This window comes from Macaca fascicularis, chromosome 3 (assembly GCF_037993035.2).
Source record: "Macaca fascicularis isolate 582-1 chromosome 3, T2T-MFA8v1.1".
Lineage (NCBI taxonomy): Eukaryota > Metazoa > Chordata > Mammalia > Primates > Cercopithecidae > Macaca > Macaca fascicularis.
The window spans coordinates 176,089,297-176,109,129 of NC_088377.1; the positions used below are offsets into that span (position 1 = coordinate 176,089,297).

Consider the following 19,833-nt stretch of genomic DNA (forward strand, 5'->3'; position numbering starts at 1 on the left):
TCTAATCAGCCCAGGATTTGACCATCTCTGCATTGAACCCGGAATTGCCACTTTTAAAATGGAAACACTGTTTCTCACCTCTCCTCCCTACACTCTATTTCACAGAGGAAAGCATCACAGGGAAAGAAAGCCGCTGTTTCTTCTTCCTTCTTTGCTTTGCTTTGTCTCTTTCTTTTCTCTGTCTCTGTCTCTTCTCTCTTCTCTTTTTTGTTCTTTCTCTTTTTTTGAGACAGGGTCTCACTCTCTCGCCCAGGCGGGAGTGCAGTGGCACGATCGGCTCACTGCAACCTCCGCCTCCCAGGGTCAAGCAATTCTCCTGTTTCAGCCTCCCAAGTAGCTGGGATGACAGACATGTGCCACTGTGCCTGGCTAATTTTTGTAGTTTTACTAGAGAGGGTTTCACTGTGTTGGCCAGGCTTCTTTCCCACCCTCCCCCAACTCTTCTTTTCTTCTTTTCCCTCTCCCTGCCTACTTTCCAACTTTTGGGTGTGTTGAATTTGTTGAGTCATGGTGAACAAGCAGAAACTCCAATGATACTGTTACCGAACAGAGAACTTTGCACAAAGTTGGCGTGATTAATAATTCTTTCACACAATCCTCATTCTCACAATAGCCTGGAATGGATTTCCTGTTTGCTTACGGCTGGAAAGCTACTGTGGCCAGGCTCCAACTCCTCCCACTGTAGATAACACCAGTCTTCATAAGCAGCACGTAGCCGGGCCAGTAGCTCACGCCTATAATCCCAGCACTTTGGAAGGCCGAGGTGGGCAGATCACCTGAGGTCAGGGGTTTCAGACCAGCCTGTCTCTACTAACAATATAAATATTACCTGGAAGTTGCAGTGGGCGCCTGTAATCCCAGCTACTCGGGAGGCTGACGCAGGAGAATTGCTTGAACCCAGGAGACAGAGATTGCAGTGAGCCGAGATCGCACCACTGCACTCTAGCCTCGGCGACACAGCAAGACTGTCTCAAAAACAACAACAAAAAGCGGGACGTGAGACTTCTACCTGCTCACTCAGAATCATTTCTGCACCAACCATGGCCACCTTTGTGGAGCTCAGTACCAAAGCCAAGATGCCCATTGTGGGCCTGGGCACTTGGAAGGTAAATATGCAAATCTTTGCACAGCCTTCTTCTCTGGAGGGGTGTTTGGGTGTTTTCTCTTTCTGCATTCAGCCAGGAAAGCCTGGAGGTCGGGCAGGGGTTTGGAGAGGTGAGATTCAGTCCTGGAGCCGGGACTCCGGTTGCTTTCTTTTCTCAGAGCTGATTCAGGCTGCAAAGCTCCAAGGCTGGCTTTCCCAGCAGTGCTGAGAGCTTCTCTAGCAAGTATCAAATTTCAAGCAGCTGTTGGACCTAAAATTGTTTTCCAGGGCAGTTTCTCTCTCTCGCTCTAGGACATAATAGGGCTCAACATTTCCCCAGAGTCTTGGCTGTGGGTTTGTTGTGGGCTGGGTGGTTGTGGAGAGGATGCAGAGCCCCAAGTCCTTGGCACCCCTTTGCAGATCAGGGTGTGGGACTTGGGCTAGCAGAATCCATATGACCTCGGAGCTTGTTAGAAATGCAGAACTGGCCGGGTGTGGTGGCTCATGCCTGTAATCCCAGCACTTTGGGAGACCCAGACAGGAGGATTGCTTGAGCCCAGGACTTGGAGACCAGTCTGGGCAACATAGCAAGACTCCATTTGTACAGAAAATAAATAAATTAGCTGGGCATGGTGGGACACACCTGTAGTCCCAGTCACTTGGGAGGCTGAGGTGGAGATTGAGTGTTAAGCCTGAGAGGTCAAGGCTGCAGTGAGCAGTGATTGTGCCACTGCCCTCCAGTTTTGGCAACAGAGTGAGATTTAAGAAAGAAAGAGAGAAAGAGAGAGAGAGAAAACGCAGAGTCTCAGGCTCCACCCCAGGCTACCTAATGGGCATCTGCACTTTAACAAGATCCCCAGGTGGTTCCTGTACACACTGAAATCTGCAACGTGCTGGGGCTGCCGAGAGCCTGGGCTGGGAGTCCTGAGCTCCACCTGGCTGTGTTAATGTCAGCTGGCAAAACGGCGTAAGGCACATCCAGGACTCAGTGAGGCAGGTTCCTGAGCCTCTCTTAGGCTAAGTTTGAAGTTGTTCCATCACCACCTCACTCTGTCTTCTTTGCCGTTTCCATCCATGATAGCACTACCCTAACTAGCGAGCAGAAGCAGTCTTTAGAATTCCTCTTCTCTCCTATCCCTCATTGCTAATGCCTGTGCTGAGTCTTCTGCCTCTGGCTCTCTTTCCTTCTTTGCACACTGATTTTTCCCCTCTCTTGTGCCGAGCTGGAGGGTAGGACACTCTGTTGCCACACTGGATCATTCTCAGGATACGTTCTAGGTGTATCTGGACGAACAGATCACTTCCAGCTTGATTCATGCACAGCGTCTCTTGTTCAATAGCAAGATTTGCCCAAAATCAGAGCTTTAATCCTATGTAAATGGAACAGATAATCATTTCCAGAACTCCAGGGAATCTGCCCACCCTGGGTAAGTTTACCAGACAATTTCAGAATTTTGGAATTGAATGTAAGAATTATGAAAGGAGCCTCTTCAACACGTGGAGATGATAGATAAAGGATTATGAACTTAGCGGTGGAAGTGAAGGATGGTGTAGCATAGCGGTTGGGGACACAGGGGTGTTTCTGGATGCCTCGCAGCAGCCCGTTTCTTGTCCAGGTGGTAGGGCAGCTGTGCATCTATGCTTTATGTTCTTTTCAATGTTTGTTATCTCGCAGTAGAAGAGGTTTAAAAGACTATTTTGTGAGAGATCAAGTTTTAAGTGCTTTTTGCCCCCATCATTGACTTGGTTAGGTTAGAACGAATATGTGATAATTCTATTTCCTTTCTTTTCTTTCCTTCCCTTCTTTCTCTCCCTCTCTCTCGTTCTCCCTCCCTCCCTCTTTCTTCTTATAGGAATGGAAAACAAACTCTATTCCTATAAGGTTTTCTATTTCTCCTTTTTTTCTGAAAGGATCCTTGTATAATGAACGGCCTCTACTGAGCCTTACTGTGCGTCAGGTGATGTGCTTAACATTCATTGCAGTATGTCATCATCACAAAGGCCTCATGAGGCTGGTACTTTTTTTTTTTTTTTTTTTTCCATTTTGCAGACAAGGTTTAGAGAGATGGAATCAACTACTTAGACCTACAAACCCAGTAAGTGTTGGAATCTGGATTGATGCTGTAATGACCATTATCCAGATCCTTATCACCGTTTGGGGATAATGTCTGAAAATTCCTCTGGGTATTTAGAGTCAAGCTTTCATCTGGGTCTTCAGGAAGTTGCAGTGGAGCCATCTGCACTCCCCGACACACCTGAAGACATTTCAGGACTAACCTGGATGAAAGGGAACTGACTTTAACTAGGACAGGACATAAGGACATAATCATAAAATTAATTCACTTTCCTCCTTTTGAAAACGTTTCTAAAGTGTGTGTCCTTCCGGATATCGCCTGGCCAAGGAGAGCCCATTGAGGCCTTGGTTTGGAGAAACTGGGCCATGTGGGGCAGCCTGTTGAAGGTGGTCTGGGGACAAGACAATATGTTGGTTGCTGAGTGTGGTGTAATTCCAGCTACTGGGGAGGTAGGAGGATTGCTTGAACGTGGGAGTGTGAGGCCAGCCTGGGCAACATGGCAAAGCCCCATCACTTAAAAAAAAAAAAAATACATGTGTGATGGGCTTTTCTTTTGCCTTTCAGTCTCCTCTCGGCAAAGTGAAAGAAGCAGTGAAGGTGGCCATTGATGCAGGATATCGCCACATTGACTGTGCCTATGTCTATCAGAATGAACATGAGGTGGGGGAAGCCATCCAAGAGAAGATCCAAGAGCAGGCTGTGAAGCGGGAGGACCTGTTCATCGTCAGCAAGGTGCACATGGCGCATTGGGTGGGAGGCCTTCACTTGAAGGCAGGCAGAAGTATCTGGGTCGGGTCGGCAGTGAGAACTCTGTCAGCCTTTTCTACATGTAGCCCTTTTCATCCCTGCCTTGATAACATCCGTGGATACAATTCTATCCATACTCCAAGCCGCTATTGATATTTGAACATGTCGTTGCTGCGCCACCTGCCTGCGGGTTGGTTTTCCCACAGTGGGCTTGTCTCCATGGAGCCCTGCACTGCCCTGGGCCTCCCTGTTCCCCATCAGAGGGATCCACCATCTGCCCAGAGGCAGTCAGAGGCCAAGGGTGCAGGCAGGGCTGGATGTGTGACCTCCCTGTCAGCACTGAGGTCTCCCTGTCAGCACTGTGGACATGCAACTACGTCCCTGAGGCTGTCAGCTAGAGGGCATTTTGGAAACAGTAGGAGCATTTTTCTATTGTGACATATGATTTTCTTTATTAAGTCTATCGAAAGGTGAGATACTCAATGTTTTAAAAAAGAAGAGGGTGTTGGGTGTGAGGGGGTTGAGAATCACTGGATTTACATTATACACAACTTGCTGAGAAAACACTAGTTCTAGGTACGTGGATATTGCATACATCTGGTGAGACAAATAGACCCCACTGTGTAGCAGCCACGTGTGGATAAAGCCCTTATAAAGTTATCATTTGGGGCCTGACAGGCTTGATAAGGGACCTATCAGATAGGTCAGATAAAGGACCATCTTTTCCCGAAGGCCTAGGAATGCTTGACATTTAAAAGTTACACACAATTCCTGATCTCAGAGAGCCCACAACTGAGGATGAGACTGAGACAGGTAAACACATTTCAAATCTGTGGCCACATTTACTTAAATGATCTGAGAGACATATAGAGTACTAGGAGAGTTGAAAAAGTAAATTGCTTTCAACACTTAAGACATGTCATTGACGTGCTGAGCCCTGGTGATCTTCCACACTGTGTCGTGGACTTTAATCAGCTTTGTTATAAATGGCCTGTGCCAGGTTAGATCAGGGTGCAAATCAAACGGCAGGGACAATGGGTATAACGTGGCCCTTCCTTCTCCAAATATTAACAGCTCATTGCTAACCTCTTGCAGTTGTGGCCCACTTTCTTTGAGAGACCGCTTGTGAGGAAAGCCTTTGAGAAGACCCTCAAGGACTTGAAGCTGAGCTATCTGGATGTCTATCTTATTCACTGGCCACAGGGATTCAAGGTTTGAGCAACTCCCTTTCTCAGCCTCTAGTTTCTGAGCAGCTGCCGGAAAACAGTAGCTGCACCAGGGGTAGTAGTGGTGTGGACTGGAGCAGGAGACCTTGTAGTTCATAATTGGGAGTGTCAGGTGGTCTGGAAGAGACCTTGGAGCAGAAAGACGCTGGCGTGGAAGGGAGGCTGAGGCCATGTGTGCTGCTGAGGTGGCCACATGCCTGCGTTTTCTTGCAGTTATGTCTGAGAGAAGCCATGATTTCTGGTAGCCCAGACAAGTTGCAACTGCCCTATCACCTTTGTCTTGATTCCGTGCCCCAGAATTGCCCTCCCAGGAAATCCCTTGGATTAGACTTGCATAACTATATTCCAGGGCCTAATTATCTTATTAAGCAAAGCTCACCCCGGGAGTGGCATCTTGGAGAAAAGCCCAAGTGCGGTGATGCTGGAAGGAAGCCAGTAGTCATCGCGACTCCCATTGCCTGGGGCTCTGCTCTACCTGCTCCTGAGGGGTGGGAGAGACAAATTTCCAGCTCTCTCCCCTCCTGACCAGCGGGAGTGCTGATGGCCTGCCATCCCTTATTCCATGTCTCTTGTAGAGGCTGCAAGGATAGAAGCTGGCCAATATCTTCCCCAGAAAACCACACCCTGGAGATCTAATCCTTATCCAGTGATACTGAAATGAAAGTTTGCCCTTGGGTGTATACAGGATCTAGGTGTATGAGCTTAATGTCCATGGTGATAACAGTGGCTTCTGGAATGTACTAACAGCAGATCTTAACGTCAATCCAGTGGTTTCTAAAATATATGGATTAATATGCTATAGTAGATATAAAGATTTTATTTAAACTCACATTCTTGTAGTATGTACTAGAGAGCCTGAAAAACTGGTATGCACATGTGGTACTTAGCAAGAGCCCGGACCCTGAAACCTTGTTTAACAGAACCAAGTATCCTGATGCAGATTCCAGTAAACTTTTCATTCTGTATTTACAGTCTGGGGATGACTTTCGGCCCCAAGATGATAAAGGTAATATCATCGGTGGAAAAGCAACATTCTTGGATGCCTGGGAGGTAGGTTCCAGCTTCCTGTAAGTGTGCTGGGAGAGAAATCTTCAGTTATCCATGAGACTTTCTGTTGATATGAAAGAGGCCATGTGCCTGATGCTTTCTAATTTCATCATTGTGATTCTCTAGCTCTTCTAATATCTTCCTCATCACCTTTGGCTTTTGGGTGCATCTGATACTATTTAGATTTCATGTCTAGAACTGAGTCTTCAAATAAGACTGAAAATACAATGTACCCCACTTTGGGGAATATACACGCTGTTCTCAAACCAGGGTGAGCCATTTGGAACAGGAGGTTTGGGCCTGGGTATGCTCATAACAGCTGAGTAACCTAACGTCAGTTTTGTAATGTTTTTAGGGCTCAGTTTTCTCTTAAAAAAGAAGTCTTATAACACATACTACTACTATGTATTTTTGAGGGTGCGATAAAGATTAAGATGGTTTACATGCCAGGAACATTAGTCACAGTAGCCATTTAATCATCTAAACCTATAAGGCAGGATTAACATCCCCCTTTATAAATAATGACATTTGAAGCCTAGATTGATTGGTGACTTGCGCAGGTCATGTCACAATGTGTGTGGTAGAGCTGGGATTGGACCCAGACTCATCTGAATCACAAGTCCAACCACCCAAACCATCAGCATGGAGCTTGGCAGGCAGTGAACACACATCTAGAAATCAGGGAGCCTGAGTGCCCTGCTTCCCGGATCACATCATGACCTGTTTCACATCATTCACATTCAAAGTGAATTAAGGGATCAGTGTTTTCTCTGATCATTTTTTATTATACCATTCTATCCTTTTGCAAATGCTAGTAGAGAACGAAGTGGAGGAATGAGTTATAAATGATCAGTGGTATATGACCCAAGAGTTAATGATGTTATCTTGGCAGCTGTCTGTGTAGGGATGCATGTAGTTGCGAGTTTGTATTGTGTTTTACAAGGGAAAATATATTAAGCCTCACCTTTCTGAAATGCTTAGAATTGACCAGATTCAATTAAATGTAGCTTTTTCTGTGTATTGTTGGTTCAAAAACATTAATCCACAAAACACAGCATTCTTTTTTAAAGACAGAGTCTCACTTTGTCGCCCAGGCTGGAGTGCAGTGGCTTCATCTTGGCTCACTGCAACATCCCTCTCTCGAGTTAAAGCCATTCTCCTGCCTTAGCCTCCTGAGTAGCTGAGACTACACGTGCATACCACCACTCTCGGCTAACTTTTATATTTTTAGTAGAGACAGGGTTTCACCATGTTAGCCAGAATGGTCTCGAATTCCTGACCTCAGGGGATCCACCCATCTCAGCTTCCCAAAGTGCTCGCATTACATTCATGAGCCACCGCACCTGGCAATTTGTGTTACATTGGATCAGTTTTTTTGCCTTTGCTCCTACGATGATATTAAGTATGGCAAGTATGTAAGTGTAGCCTGCGTCTCACAGTGCTATGTTTTCTGAATGAATACGGGAATGACTGTTCAATAAAACATTTGAAAGGCATGAAAAGATATCAGTGATCAAGGTCAGAGGCTCTGATTTGAAACGAGCAGGCTTGAATATGAAAGCGCTGGATGTTTCTGTAGACCCACAGCCAGTTCAGTAGAAACCTCATTGACCACCCTGAAGCAGACGGGAGGAAAAAGTATAAAGAAGTCAAGTTCGAAGACAGGCAAACTAACCTGACCTATGATGTACAATAGCTTTTATATTATCTAATTGCTCATTCGGAAGTTTTGGGGAACCTTATGATTTCATAGCTTTTAAACTCTACTCCGCAGTTGAATAACTTCCTCTGTGCTAGTGGTTCTCAATGTCGGCTGAGCATTAGAATCACCTGAGGAGTTTACAAATCCCAATGTCTAGGCTACAACTCAGATAAAATCTGTAAGAAACTCTGAGGGGTGAAACCCAGCCACTGATACTACTTTTTTTTTTTTAAATTTAGAGAGTCTTGTTCTGTTGCCCAGGCTGTGGTACTATGGCAAGGTCATAGCTCAGTGTAGCCTCAGGCTCCTGGGCTCAAGCAATCCTCCCAAGTAGCTGGGATCAGAGGCACATGCCACCACATCCTGCTAATTAAAAATTTTTTTTCTAGTAGACACAGAGTCTTGCTATGTTGCCCAGGCTGGTCTCTAACAACTGGCCTCAAGCAATGCTCCTGTCTCAGCCTCTGATAATGTGCATCAGAAAGATATATATTATTAGTATGTATTATAAGACTTTTTTTGAGAAGAGAATACTAAGGCCTACAAGAGTTAAAAACTTACCCTAGGTTGCTGAAACCCAGGCCCAAACCCCCTGTTCCAATCCTATCCCAAAGTGCTGAGATTACAGTCATGAGCCACTGCATCCACCGGTAGTTTTTAAACTTCCCTGGTGATTCCAAGTTGCAGCCAAAGTTGAGAAGGGCTGGATAAAGAGTTCCCTGAACAAGTCATGTTCATCCCTGCCTCTGAGCTTTGCTATTGCCTTCCTGTCTCATAGGCTCATGTTTTTCCCCTCTTTTCTCTCTCTCTCTCTCTTTTTTTTCTGAGGCTCAGTTTAAACTCTACCTGAAGGTCTGCCCTGACAGCTGCAGGCTGTGTGAATCTCTTCCTTCTCTGCCCTTTCTGACTCTGTCTATGCCACGGTCTGTTATCTGAGGCAACCTTGGTGTCATGGTTGATGGTTCCACAGAAGAGAACCCTGGCACTTTAACTGAACTATAAGAATCCCAGAAAAGGAAGCACATTGTATACTTTTACATCCTGACAACTTCTGGAACATGTAATAGATGGCTAATAAATACATGTTGCATTGGAGGCTGCTGCTAACATATATGATATCTTTGGGCAAGTTTGGAAAATGCCCAATATAGGCTAAAAGTTATACAAAGATTCCCTTCCTTGGGGGTCCCTGTAGTTTCTGTACCGGGAAGCACGGCTGGATATGCAGACGGTGGGTCAGGTTTCAGCCCCACACAACCCCTTGCCCAGGTGCCCCTGCCAGGGCATAATCTATGTGCATGTCCTTCCTGCAAACCCAAGCACGGTTGGTGTGGGAGAAAGTGACTCAGGACCCACAAGTGAGGCTTCTCCACATGCTGCAGCCTCTTCCTGACTAACACAGCTTACCCAGGTTAGGGTGTACAATACACACACAGCAGTAGCCACCCGCTGTCATTTGGATTCATTAAAAATAAAATCATCTCATAAGCTTGCAAATGTTCATTTTTATTTATTTTTTATTTTTTGCATTACAAAACTTTCATATTTCCCCTCTGTACAGAAGTATATTTTGAGTGTGTTTCTTTATGTGTAAGGTGAGGGTGGCAAGAATATAAAATCTTTACCTGTTACTCCTAGTTTTTCTTGGGCTGGGGAGGGGCAGTAGGACTGGAACATTCACTGATGGGCACCCAGGCCCTGGACTGAAATTTCCTGTGAATGCCTCGGCTAACCCTGTTGTGATGAATCCTTTAGCAATTTCTGCCCCAGGGAGGACTAAGGCAAGCCAGGGTCCCTGTAGTCCCTCTGGGGCTGCCCAAAAGGTTTTCCTTTCTATGACAGGCTATGGAGGAGCTGGTGGATGAGGGGCTGGTGAAAGCCCTTGGCATCTCCAATTTCAGCCACTTCCAGATTGAGAAGCTCTTGAACAAACCTGGACTGAAATATAAACCAGTGACTAACCAGGTAAATTCTATTTAGTATAAGGGTAAATAAAAGTCTTGACCTATTACTTCTTAAACATTGGGAGGAACGTTCAATGCTATGCCCTGAGTCTCACCTCAGGGGTCAGTGATCAGGACACTCTCGGGAGGTGTGAGGCTGACCTCATGGGTGTGTTAGCAAGAATCTCAGTGGGTAGGTGTTTGGCCTTTGCTTGGTGGTCTTTTTTTGTGTGTGTCGAACTCCCTCCCTATGAATAACTCCAAAAGCCAGCCAGCTTTCCCTGTGATGAGGATTGTTTGCTGTTGCAGGTTGAGTGTCACCCATACCTCACGCAGGAGAAACTGATCCAGTACTGCCACTCCAAGGGCATCACCGTTACAGCCTACAGCCCCCTGGGCTCTCCGGATAGACCTTGGTGAGGCTTCCAAGCAGTGGATCCTTCTCTTGATAATCTTAAAAACATTATTTTATATTTGGCAAATATTGGTATGAGACCATAAGTCACTCTAAAGAAAAACATGTGTAAGGTAATGCGTTTAGTACAACCAAATGGGATGACTGTGGGAAAAAATGGGAATTGAAAAGCAACAACAGCAACAACAAAAACATGGGCGACGTGTTTGACCCTCTGGGAATATTTCCAGTTCAGCCACCCAAGCATGAACCAGGCTTTGCAACATACTGAGGCTTCAGAGCCCGGGGGAAGGACCCAAGCTTCCAGGTCCTCCTGCCTGTCTCCCAGATGGAGAGGCTCTGATGATCAGTCTTGAGACCCTCATTGGTGTGGTGTCCATCTGTACATGGTAGCCATGGTGATTGTTCACATCAGCATCTTTCTGCCTCTAGGGCCAAGCCAGAGGACCCTTCCCTGCTGGAGGATCCCAAGATTAAGGAGATTGCTGCAAAGCACAAGAAAACCACAGCCCAGGTGCCATATTTTTATTTTTCTTGTTATCCAGCAACTATTTCTTCCAGTCTCATGTTTCATTTCTTGTGTTGTCCTCAACTAACTCCTTAAAGGGGAAGAACACAGGAGCTGAAGCCATCTATAGTGTTTCTTCGAAGTCTGTTGGAACCTCCAGGAAACACTAGAGCTGTCACTGAAACAAAGATAGCTTCTGCCTCACAGCTTCCTGTTAAGCCCTACAGCCAAGTCGCAAAGCGTGGCTTTGGAGTCTAGGGATATGGGTGCAGACGCCAACTCCACCTCTGATCAGCCTTATGACCCAAAATGCTTTCTTTATTCCTGAAAAATGAAGATCACAGAATTGTCCCTAAGGTGAAGGGAGAGATGAGGCGAGGGGCTGGCACAAATCTAATAGCTGCAAAGGGCTCAGTCAGTATCAGCGATTGTACCTGAAGCCACAGTGAGCTGCAGGGATGTTTTATTCTTCCTTTCCATAATAGGAAGGCTCCTTGTAGCTGAGTGGAAACATGATGTCCCCTTTCCGCACAGGTTCTCATCCGTTTCCATATCCAGAGGAATGTGATTGTGATTCCCAAGTCTGTGACACCGGCCCGCATTGTTGAGAACATTCAGGTAAGATCCCGGCTGGTTGGCCCTGGTACTTCTCCGTGGGGTGGGGCAGAGGCAGACCCTCTCGCCAGGATTCTCAGCTCATTCCTGCACTGTCTTTGGTCCCCTCCGTTCCCACCACCCTATCATTTTCCAGTCTAGGGTGCTAGGCTCAGTATACCTGAGATGAATGACCCATGGGCTGAGGACATGCTGGGGACGGTGCCTGCTGAAGCCTTGTCAGGTCTGAGCACAGCTGTGCCTCACACCACTGAGAAGACCCTCAGTTGCCCCTCAGCAGCTAAGCCCTGGGCCACCACATAAGCAGACTGTCCTGGCCTCCCTGCTCGTCTTCCGGCAGCAGAGGAGGTGTGAACTGTCCTTGGAGAACTGTCTTCTAGAAGGGCGCATCATGGAGCACAGGGCCTGTGCACACCTGGGGCTTAGTGCCTGTGAACCTGGTCTCCCTCCCCTAGAACACTGAGCACTACAAATACTGCGGTCTGTGTGTAGGACTTAATTTAGAGAAAAATTTATACCCTGTGGATATAATGGGAAAAACACCTGTGACCAGTTTGTGCTGCTAGAACTCCCTGCTAGAATGAGCGGCAGTCTCCAGTCACAGCAGTAACTGCCTTACTGATGATGTCCTGGAACTCCTATCTTTCCAGGTCTTTGACTTTAAATTGAGTGATGAGGAGATGGCAACCATCCTCAGCTTCAACAGAAACTGGAGGGCCTGTAACGTGTTGCAGTAAGTGGCATGGAGTTAACTAGGAGCATTGCCAGGAGTTTTTCTAAACTGGTAGAGGGTTAGTTGGAAGAATTAGAAGGCTGCTGGGACTACTTGTGTGTTCAAATACAATTTTGGGGCAGTTCTGAAACTAAAATTGGGGTACCTGGGAATCACTGCGAAGGACACATCTCTAATTGCTGCTCATTGTCTGAACTTCTGGACGTTGAGCTAGAACTGTAACAGAAGGTGTGTTGTCAATAGGCAGGAGGCAGAGCATTCATTTATTCCTGCATCCAATAAATATCTAGTGGTCCTCTATGTGCCAGGCATCTTCTAGGTGCTTGGGTTATCATACTATACAAAGCTGCTGTCTCCACGTGCTTAGGGAGGGAGGGAGAAGACAGAACAGAAATAAATCAAATAAAAATATATGTGTCAGTAACAAATGCTAGACAGAAAAATAAAGTAGGGCAAAGTGGATAGGAAGTGGTGGGTGGTAGTGGGACGGATCCTTTATACGGGGTGGGTCAAGGGAGGCTTTGCTGTGAGGAATATGCCATATGCATATTTGGGGAAGAGCATTCTTGGCATTGAAAACAGCAGGTGCCAAGGCCCTGAGGTGGGATTGTGTTTAGAACATTCAGGGAAGAAGGCCGGGGAGGCTGGATTAAATAATCTCCAAATGCCTCTTAAAGGAGGTGGTGGTAACTTTACTTTAAATCTCAGATAAGTGGTTGAAAGAAAGTTTTCACTCTGGCTAGGTGGGAATCCTCAATCATCTCTTTACAATCAATACTTTCTGATTAATGTATCTAATTAAATCTATCAAAGAGATTTGTCTGGCATTTATTACTGTGAGGTCTGCAATTCAATGCCAATTTGAATTTCTTCCAATGTTTCTATAGCCAAAATGATTTTTCAGCCTTTAAAAATGGTTTCAGTATCTCAGCGTAGCTTGCTTGTCATGATATTCATATCTATTCTGCCCACCCTTAGTATCACAGCAGCCTTTCCTCATCTTATAATGGCTTATTTTTATCAGTGCTTAACAAAGTAGCAGCTGCTTAGTGTAAAAAGGAAAGGTGAACATAAAATGGGACTTTCCCCCAAACTGAACGGCTGACCTTCCAATGAACATCATATCCAGTGGAGGCAATGGGTTGGTGGGCTCAGGAGTAAGTCCACCTGGCCTCTGATCCAACTCTAACACTGGTTTCTTAGCTGTGTGACATTGGGTAAATTTCCTAGTTTTACCTAGTTGGTTTCTTTACCTATAAAGTAGGATGATAATACTAATGGCACTAAACATCCATTGAACATTAGCTGAGAATGTGCCAGGGTCCTGGGCCCTTTGCCGGTGCTATTATCTCATTTAATACTCAAAATAATCCCCAAGCTGTCAATTCTGCTGGTGTTTCCTAGCTCATGATGTTGTGACAGTGAATTGGGACAAGACATGTCAGTTGCCTCACCTGACACCAGGCTTACCATGAGTTGTCATTCCGAGTTGTTTCCCGTGCCCTGGTCACTGTCTGTCCTCCTTCCTAGCAAAGCCCTCATATCAGTTTGAGGGAAGGTCAAGGTGTGAGCACCCTTCTTGTGTTCTTGCAGGGAGGTGGCTGAGAGAGCACAAATACCACAGAGTCCACCAGAGAAGATTACCTTCTCAACCAGAGCTGTTGCTTTGATGGAACAGAGTTTCTCTCTCTTTTTGTTTCTGCAGATCCTCTCATTTGGAGGACTACCCCTTCCATGCAGAATATTGAGGTTGAATCTCCTGGTGACATTACACAGGGGATTCTCTTTCTTCGCTGAAGTGTGACTATCTCCACTCACGTCCTATTTTAGCCAAGCTTATCTGAGATCACAGTGAACTTCGTCCTGCTGTAGACCAGAATCAAGGTGCTGTTTTAGACATGTATTTCTGTATGTGCAACTAGGATCAGAATATCACAGGAAAACATGGCTTGAATAAGCAGATGACAATTTTTTCCACTTCTCTGATCTGAACAAATGTTTGTTAAGCACAAGAAACTCTGCCAACACTAAGGATGTAAAGATCAATAATAAACAATAATGATGTTAACCAAGATGGATTGAGAGTGGACTATGTCCCCACACAACGTGAAGTGTTTTCCTGTGGGGGAAGTCACTGAATCCTCAAAATGACCTCTCTGAGGTAGGTACTCTTAACATCTTAGGAGAGAGAGAGTAGGAACTTGTTAAGGCCACCCAGGTAATAAGTGACTGAACCAAGTTTCAAAGGCAGGCAGGCTCTGGGAGAGCTCACAGCGATCGATGGTCATCCTCTTCCTCCTGAGTCTTTTCCTGCCACCTTTCCTCCTTGCCTGTCTCCACTCATTCCCTGTCTTGCTCTCCTACCTTGTCTTCAATACACCATCATGCCAAAGAGTCAATGGCACAGCCTGCAAACTCCACAAAGATGCTACTGTTCACTGAGAGAGATGTGGCATTTCCTTGGGAAGTATGGTGGAAATACAATAAAGATGCTTACTGTTGCCATTAATCTGGAACATTTCTGTCGTCCTATAATAATCGCTTCTTATGAAATATTCCAACCATATAGAAATGTACAGAAAATAAAGTAATGAGCCTCTGGTCACCCACATTATAATGTTAACAGGTGTTAGCCGGGTGTAGTGGTGTGCACCTTAGTCCCAGCTACTAGAGAGGCTGAAGTAGGAGGGTCGCTTGAACCCAGGAGGTGGAGTTTGCAGTGAGCCAGACTTGCACCACTGCACACCAGCCTGGGTGACAGAGAGAGACTTTGTCCCAAAACAAAACCCAAAAACCAAATGCTAACATTTTGCCATATTGTCTCCAAACCTTTAAAAAAAAATTAAAGAAATTAGGGGTTACCAATATAGTCAAGGACCACTTTGTGCACATTCCCCTGACTACCTCTCCAGAGGCAAATGCCTATCCTAAATTGGTGAGTCCCCTCACCCTCTGATTGGGGCTGAGGGGTACACCTACATTCCCAGGCTTCCTTGCTATGTTATGACTTCCCCTGGGTTTGCTCAGTGAGAGGTACTGTTAGGAGCTTGAAGGGCTGGAGAAGGGAAGAGCCAGGTATTTCTCTCTCCCTCTCTCTCTGTCTCTTGACATTGAGTGGCATCTCCAGTAGAAAGCACATTCCTCTGTGGGCCCAGCTTTTTCCAGGCAGCCTCCACCTTGATTCTATCTCCTACCAGACAAAGCTTCTGGGTTGAGGGAGCAGCACCCTTTCTTTGTCCTTCTTCCTTAGGAGCGAGGATCTCTTCCTGCTGCTGCTAAACTGAGTTGCCTCATCTCCTTTCCATAGCCCAGCCATTCCATCACATGTAACTGATCACGAATTATAACCAATTATTTGAATCAAACATCCAATATTTAAAAATCTTAGCACAGTTTCTTTTCTCCTGGCTAGACCTTTCCCTGGTATACTTCCCATCCACATTTTTGTATTTTTAGTATATATGTTCACATCCATACACAATGTCATAGACGGGGTGCTTTTAAAATGTATATGGAGGCACACCCATGATGGCTGAATAGGAAGAGCTCCAGCCTCCAGCTCCCAGCGTGAGTGACAGAGAATACGAGTGATTCTGCATTTTCAACTGAGGTACTGCGTTCATCTCACTGGGTCGTGTTGGACAGTTGGTAATGTAATCCAGCATACAAACAGATCCAAAGACAAAAACCACATGATTATCTCAATAGATGCAGAAAAGGCGTTTGACAAAATTCAACAGCCCTTCATGCTAAAAACTCTCAATAAATTTGGTATTGATGGAACATATCTCAAAATAATAAGAGCTATTTATGACAAACCCACAGCCAATATCATGCTGACTGGGCAAAAACTGGAAGCATTCCCTTTGAAAACTGGCACAAGGCAGGGATGCCCTCTCTCACCACTCCTATTCAACATAGTGTTGGAAGTTCTGGCTAGGGCAATTAGGCAAGAGAAAGAAATCAAGGGTATTCAGTTAGGAAAAGAAGAAGTCAAATTGTCCCTGTTTGCAGATGACATGATTGTATATTTAGAAAACCCCACTGTCTCAGCCCAAAATCTCCTTAAGCTGATAAGCAACTTCAGCAAAGTCTCAGGATACAAAATCAATGTGCAAAAATCACAAGCATTCTTATACACCAGTAACAGACAAACAGAGGGCCAAATCACGAATGAACTCCCATTCACAATAGCTTCAAACAGAATAAAATATCTAGGAATCCAACTTACAAGGGATGTAAAGGACTTCTTCAAGGAGAACTACAAACCACTGCTCAGTGAAATAAAAGAGGACACAAACAAATGGAAGAACATACCATGCTCGTGGATAGGAAGAATGAACATTGTGAAAATGGCCATACTGCCCAAGGTAATTTATAGATTCAACGCCACCCCCATTAAGCTACCAATGACTTTCTTCACAGAATTGGAAAAAACTGCTTTAAAGTTCATATGGAACCAAAAAAGATCCCACACTGGCAAGACAATCCTAAGCCAAAAGAACAAAGCTGGAAGCATCACGCTACCTGACTTCAAACTAAACTACAAGGCTACAGTAACCAAAACAGCATGGTACTGGTACCAAAACAGAGATATAGACCAACGGAGCAGAACAGAACCCTCAGAAATAATACCACAGATCCACAGCCATCTGATCTTTGACAAATCTGACAAAAACAAGAAATGGGGAAAGGATTCCCTATTTAATAAATGGTGCTGGGAAAGTTGGCTAGCCATAAGTAGAAAGCTGGAACTGGATCTTTTCCTTACTCCTTATACGAAAATTAATTCAAGATGGATTAGAGACTTAAACGTTAGACCTAAAACCATAAAAACCCTAGAAGAATACCTAGGTAATACCATTCAGGACATAGGCATGGGCAAGGACTTCATGTCTAAAACACCAAAAGCAATGGCAACAAAAGCCAATATTGACAAATGGGATCTAATTAAAGTAAAGAGCTTCTGCACAGCAAAAGAAACTACCATCAGAATGAACAGACAACCTACAGAATGGGAGAAAATTTTTGCAATCTACTCATCTGACAAAAGGCTAATATCCAGAACCTTTAAAGACCTCAATCAAATTTACAAGAAAAAAACAAACAATCCTATCCAAAAGTGGGCAAAGGATATGAACAGACAGCTCTCAAAAGAAGACATTCATACAGCCAACAGACACATGAAAAAATGCCCATCACACTGGCCATCAGAGAAATGCAAATCAAAACCACAATGAGATACCATCTCACACCAGTTAGAATGGCAATCATTAAAAAATCAGGAAACAACAGGTGCTGGAGAGGATGTGGAGAAACAGGAACACTTTTACACTGTTGGTAGGACTGTAAACTAGTTCAACCATTGTGGAAAACAGTGTGGCAATTCCTCAAGGATCTGGAACTAGAAATACCATTTGACCCAGCCATCTCATTACTGGGTATATACCCAAAGGATTATAAGTCATGCTGCTATAAAGACACATGCACATGTATATTTATTGCAGCACTGTTCACAATAGCAAAGACTTGGAACCAACACAAATGTCCATCAGTGACAGACTGGATTAAGAAAATGTGGCACATATACACCAGGGAATACTATGCAGCCATAAAAAAGGATGAGTTTGTGTTCTTTGTAGGAACAAGCATTAAGCTGGAAACCATCGTTCTCAGCAAACTATCGCAAAGAACAGAAAACCAAATACCGCATGTTCTCACTCATAGGTGGGAACTGAAGAATGAGATCACTTGGACACAGGAAGGGGAACATCACACACCGGGTCCTATTGTGGGGAGGGGGGAAGGGGTAGGGAGAGCATTAGGAGATATACCTAATGTAAATGATGAATTAATGGGTGCAGCACACCAACATGGCATATGTATACATATGTAACAAACCTGCACCTTGTGCACATGTACTCTAGAACTTAAAGTATAATTTTTAAAAAGTATATAAAATGTATACAATTGATACACAGGAAGCAATTTCACCCCAGAGCCCAGTGATATCTCCTTAGTGAGCATTTGGTGAAAATTTTCTTCTTCATGTGACTGTGATTACGACTTACTTGATAAAAAGTTTAGGTTATAGGAGAAAATGATTGGGTTTCTATTATGTGGCATTTTTGTGTTCGTTTGTTTCACTTGAATTTAACCAAACAGAGGTAAATTTGAAAAGCTAATGTGGAGAAATGCGGTGTTTCAAAAAGCAACTTCTTAGTTATTCTGTTCTCTGTCTTTGTAGAGAAGGAGTCTTGCTCTGTTGCCCAGGCTGGAGTGGAGTGCCGTGGCATGATTACAGCTCACTGCAACCTTCAATTCCTGGGCTCAAATAATTCTCCTGCCTTAGCGCCATGAGTAGCTCAGAGTACAGGCACAGGCCACGACCTCCTGCTAATTAATTTTTGTAGAGACATCATGTTGTGATGTTGCTATGTTGCCCAGGCTGGTCTTGAACTCCTGGCCTCAAGTGATCCTCCTGCCTTTGCCTTCCAAAGTGATGGGATCACAGGCATGCACCACCTCACGAGCCAGTTATCTGATTATATTTTTGGCATTTATCTCTTGAGTAATGAGAACCTTGCAGGTCTCATGGTCCTCAATGTCACAACTGTAATAAACACAAGGCATCCATCCTAAAATTTGTTCACTATTTTGTCCCAGTTGGTCAGAAATAAAGGCACCATCCTCTACAACTAAACCAAGGCTACTATTAAGGGGAGAGAATCTAAGGTATACACTACTGATATGTGTTAAATAACTCTTATGATAATGTAGGGAACTTGCCTTATGAAGAGAAAGGAAGGGGCATAACCACAGAGAGGAAGATGGTAAGGTCAGTGTGGAAAAGGAAGGGAGCTTGTCGTGGGAAGTAGGGAGGCAAGGAGTGAGGCTCTTATGTTTCAAGTATTCTCTCCACTCATTGTCTAAGAGAGGGCTAGAAAGATGGGTAGCATCTACCACGGAGATTGTGGAATCACTGTGACTGTCCTGCTGTGCCCAGATAGTCCAGAGGGCTAGACTTCCCCTGTTGTATTGAAGTGAGATCTGGCAAATGCTGGCCAGATGATGCCAAACTATAACTGGGACCTAAAGGGATTTGGATCTCCCAGCCAGACCCCTTAATGCCTGACTGTCCAGGGCTGCTCCAGTCATTTCAACAACCTTGCAACAACTCTGCATTTTACATGATTAAAAATTTGGACCTAGCTGGGACTGGTGATTCACACCTGTAATCCCAGCACTTTGGGAGGCTGAGGCAGGAGGATTGCTTGAGGCCCAGAATTTGAGACTAGCCTGGGCAACATAGTGAGACTGTTGCTATATGAAATATTATTTTAAAAATGTTGAGCCTACTTATTGCATTATTGTGATTTTAACTGTACATTATAGTTAAGAATGTACAGATGAAAGAGGTTTCTGTAGAAAATATTTTTCAGTAAAATTTGAAAGAACCCTGAAGAGTGAAGATTGTTGGAAGTAAGTTTTTTTTTTTTTTTGCTTTAATGAGCGTGCAAGACTATAGCAATGTAAACTCTGAACAGACAATTATGCAAAAATATGCCAGAGGCAGTGGCTCATGCCTGTAATCCCAGCACTTTGGGAGGTTGAGGAGGGTGGATCATTTGAGGTCATCATGGCAGAACCTGGCCATGATGGCAAAACCTAGTCTCTAACAAAACTACAGAACTGATCTAGGAATGGTGGCACACCCCTGTATTCCCATTCAGGAGGC

General features: G+C 44.7%; 1 protein-coding gene and 2 long non-coding RNA genes across 3 annotated transcripts in view; 1 reads left to right on the top strand and 2 right to left on the bottom strand.

Moving 5' to 3' along the window:
- The window catches only part of LOC135970248 (uncharacterized), a 163,222-nt gene that overhangs the window by 78,795 nt on the left and 64,594 nt on the right, over positions 1–19,833 (bottom strand). The gene's annotated exons all lie outside the window — the stretch shown is intronic.
- Positions 731–14,167, top strand: LOC101865018 (aldo-keto reductase family 1 member B10). Its single transcript, XM_045384619.3, has 10 exons — positions 731–1,106; positions 3,724–3,891; positions 5,002–5,118; positions 6,105–6,182; positions 9,724–9,846; positions 10,134–10,240; positions 10,672–10,753; positions 11,282–11,365; positions 12,013–12,095; positions 13,801–14,167. The coding sequence occupies exons 1-10, from the start codon at positions 1,041–1,043 to the stop codon at positions 13,841–13,843; spliced, it is 951 nt and encodes a 316-aa protein (XP_045240554.2). The 5' UTR covers positions 731–1,040; the 3' UTR covers positions 13,844–14,167.
- Positions 9,372–13,963, bottom strand: LOC141409931 (uncharacterized). The gene is made up of 2 exons (XR_012432875.1): positions 13,566–13,963; positions 9,372–12,457 (listed from the first exon to the last, which is right to left on the bottom strand). It is a non-coding gene; the product is annotated as an uncharacterized lncRNA (long non-coding RNA).

Bases quoted from the DNA above. Each gene is read 5' to 3' on its own strand.
- LOC101865018 (XM_045384619.3), top strand. From the start codon at position 1,041: ATGGCCACCTTTGTGGAGCTCAGTACCAAAGCCAAGATGCCCATTGTG. The intron at 9,847-10,133 runs GTAAATTCTATT...TTGCTGTTGCAG, and splicing joins ATAAACCAGTGACTAACCAG to GTTGAGTGTCACCCATACCT. The intron at 11,366-12,012 runs GTAAGATCCCGG...CTATCTTTCCAG, and splicing joins GCATTGTTGAGAACATTCAG to GTCTTTGACTTTAAATTGAG.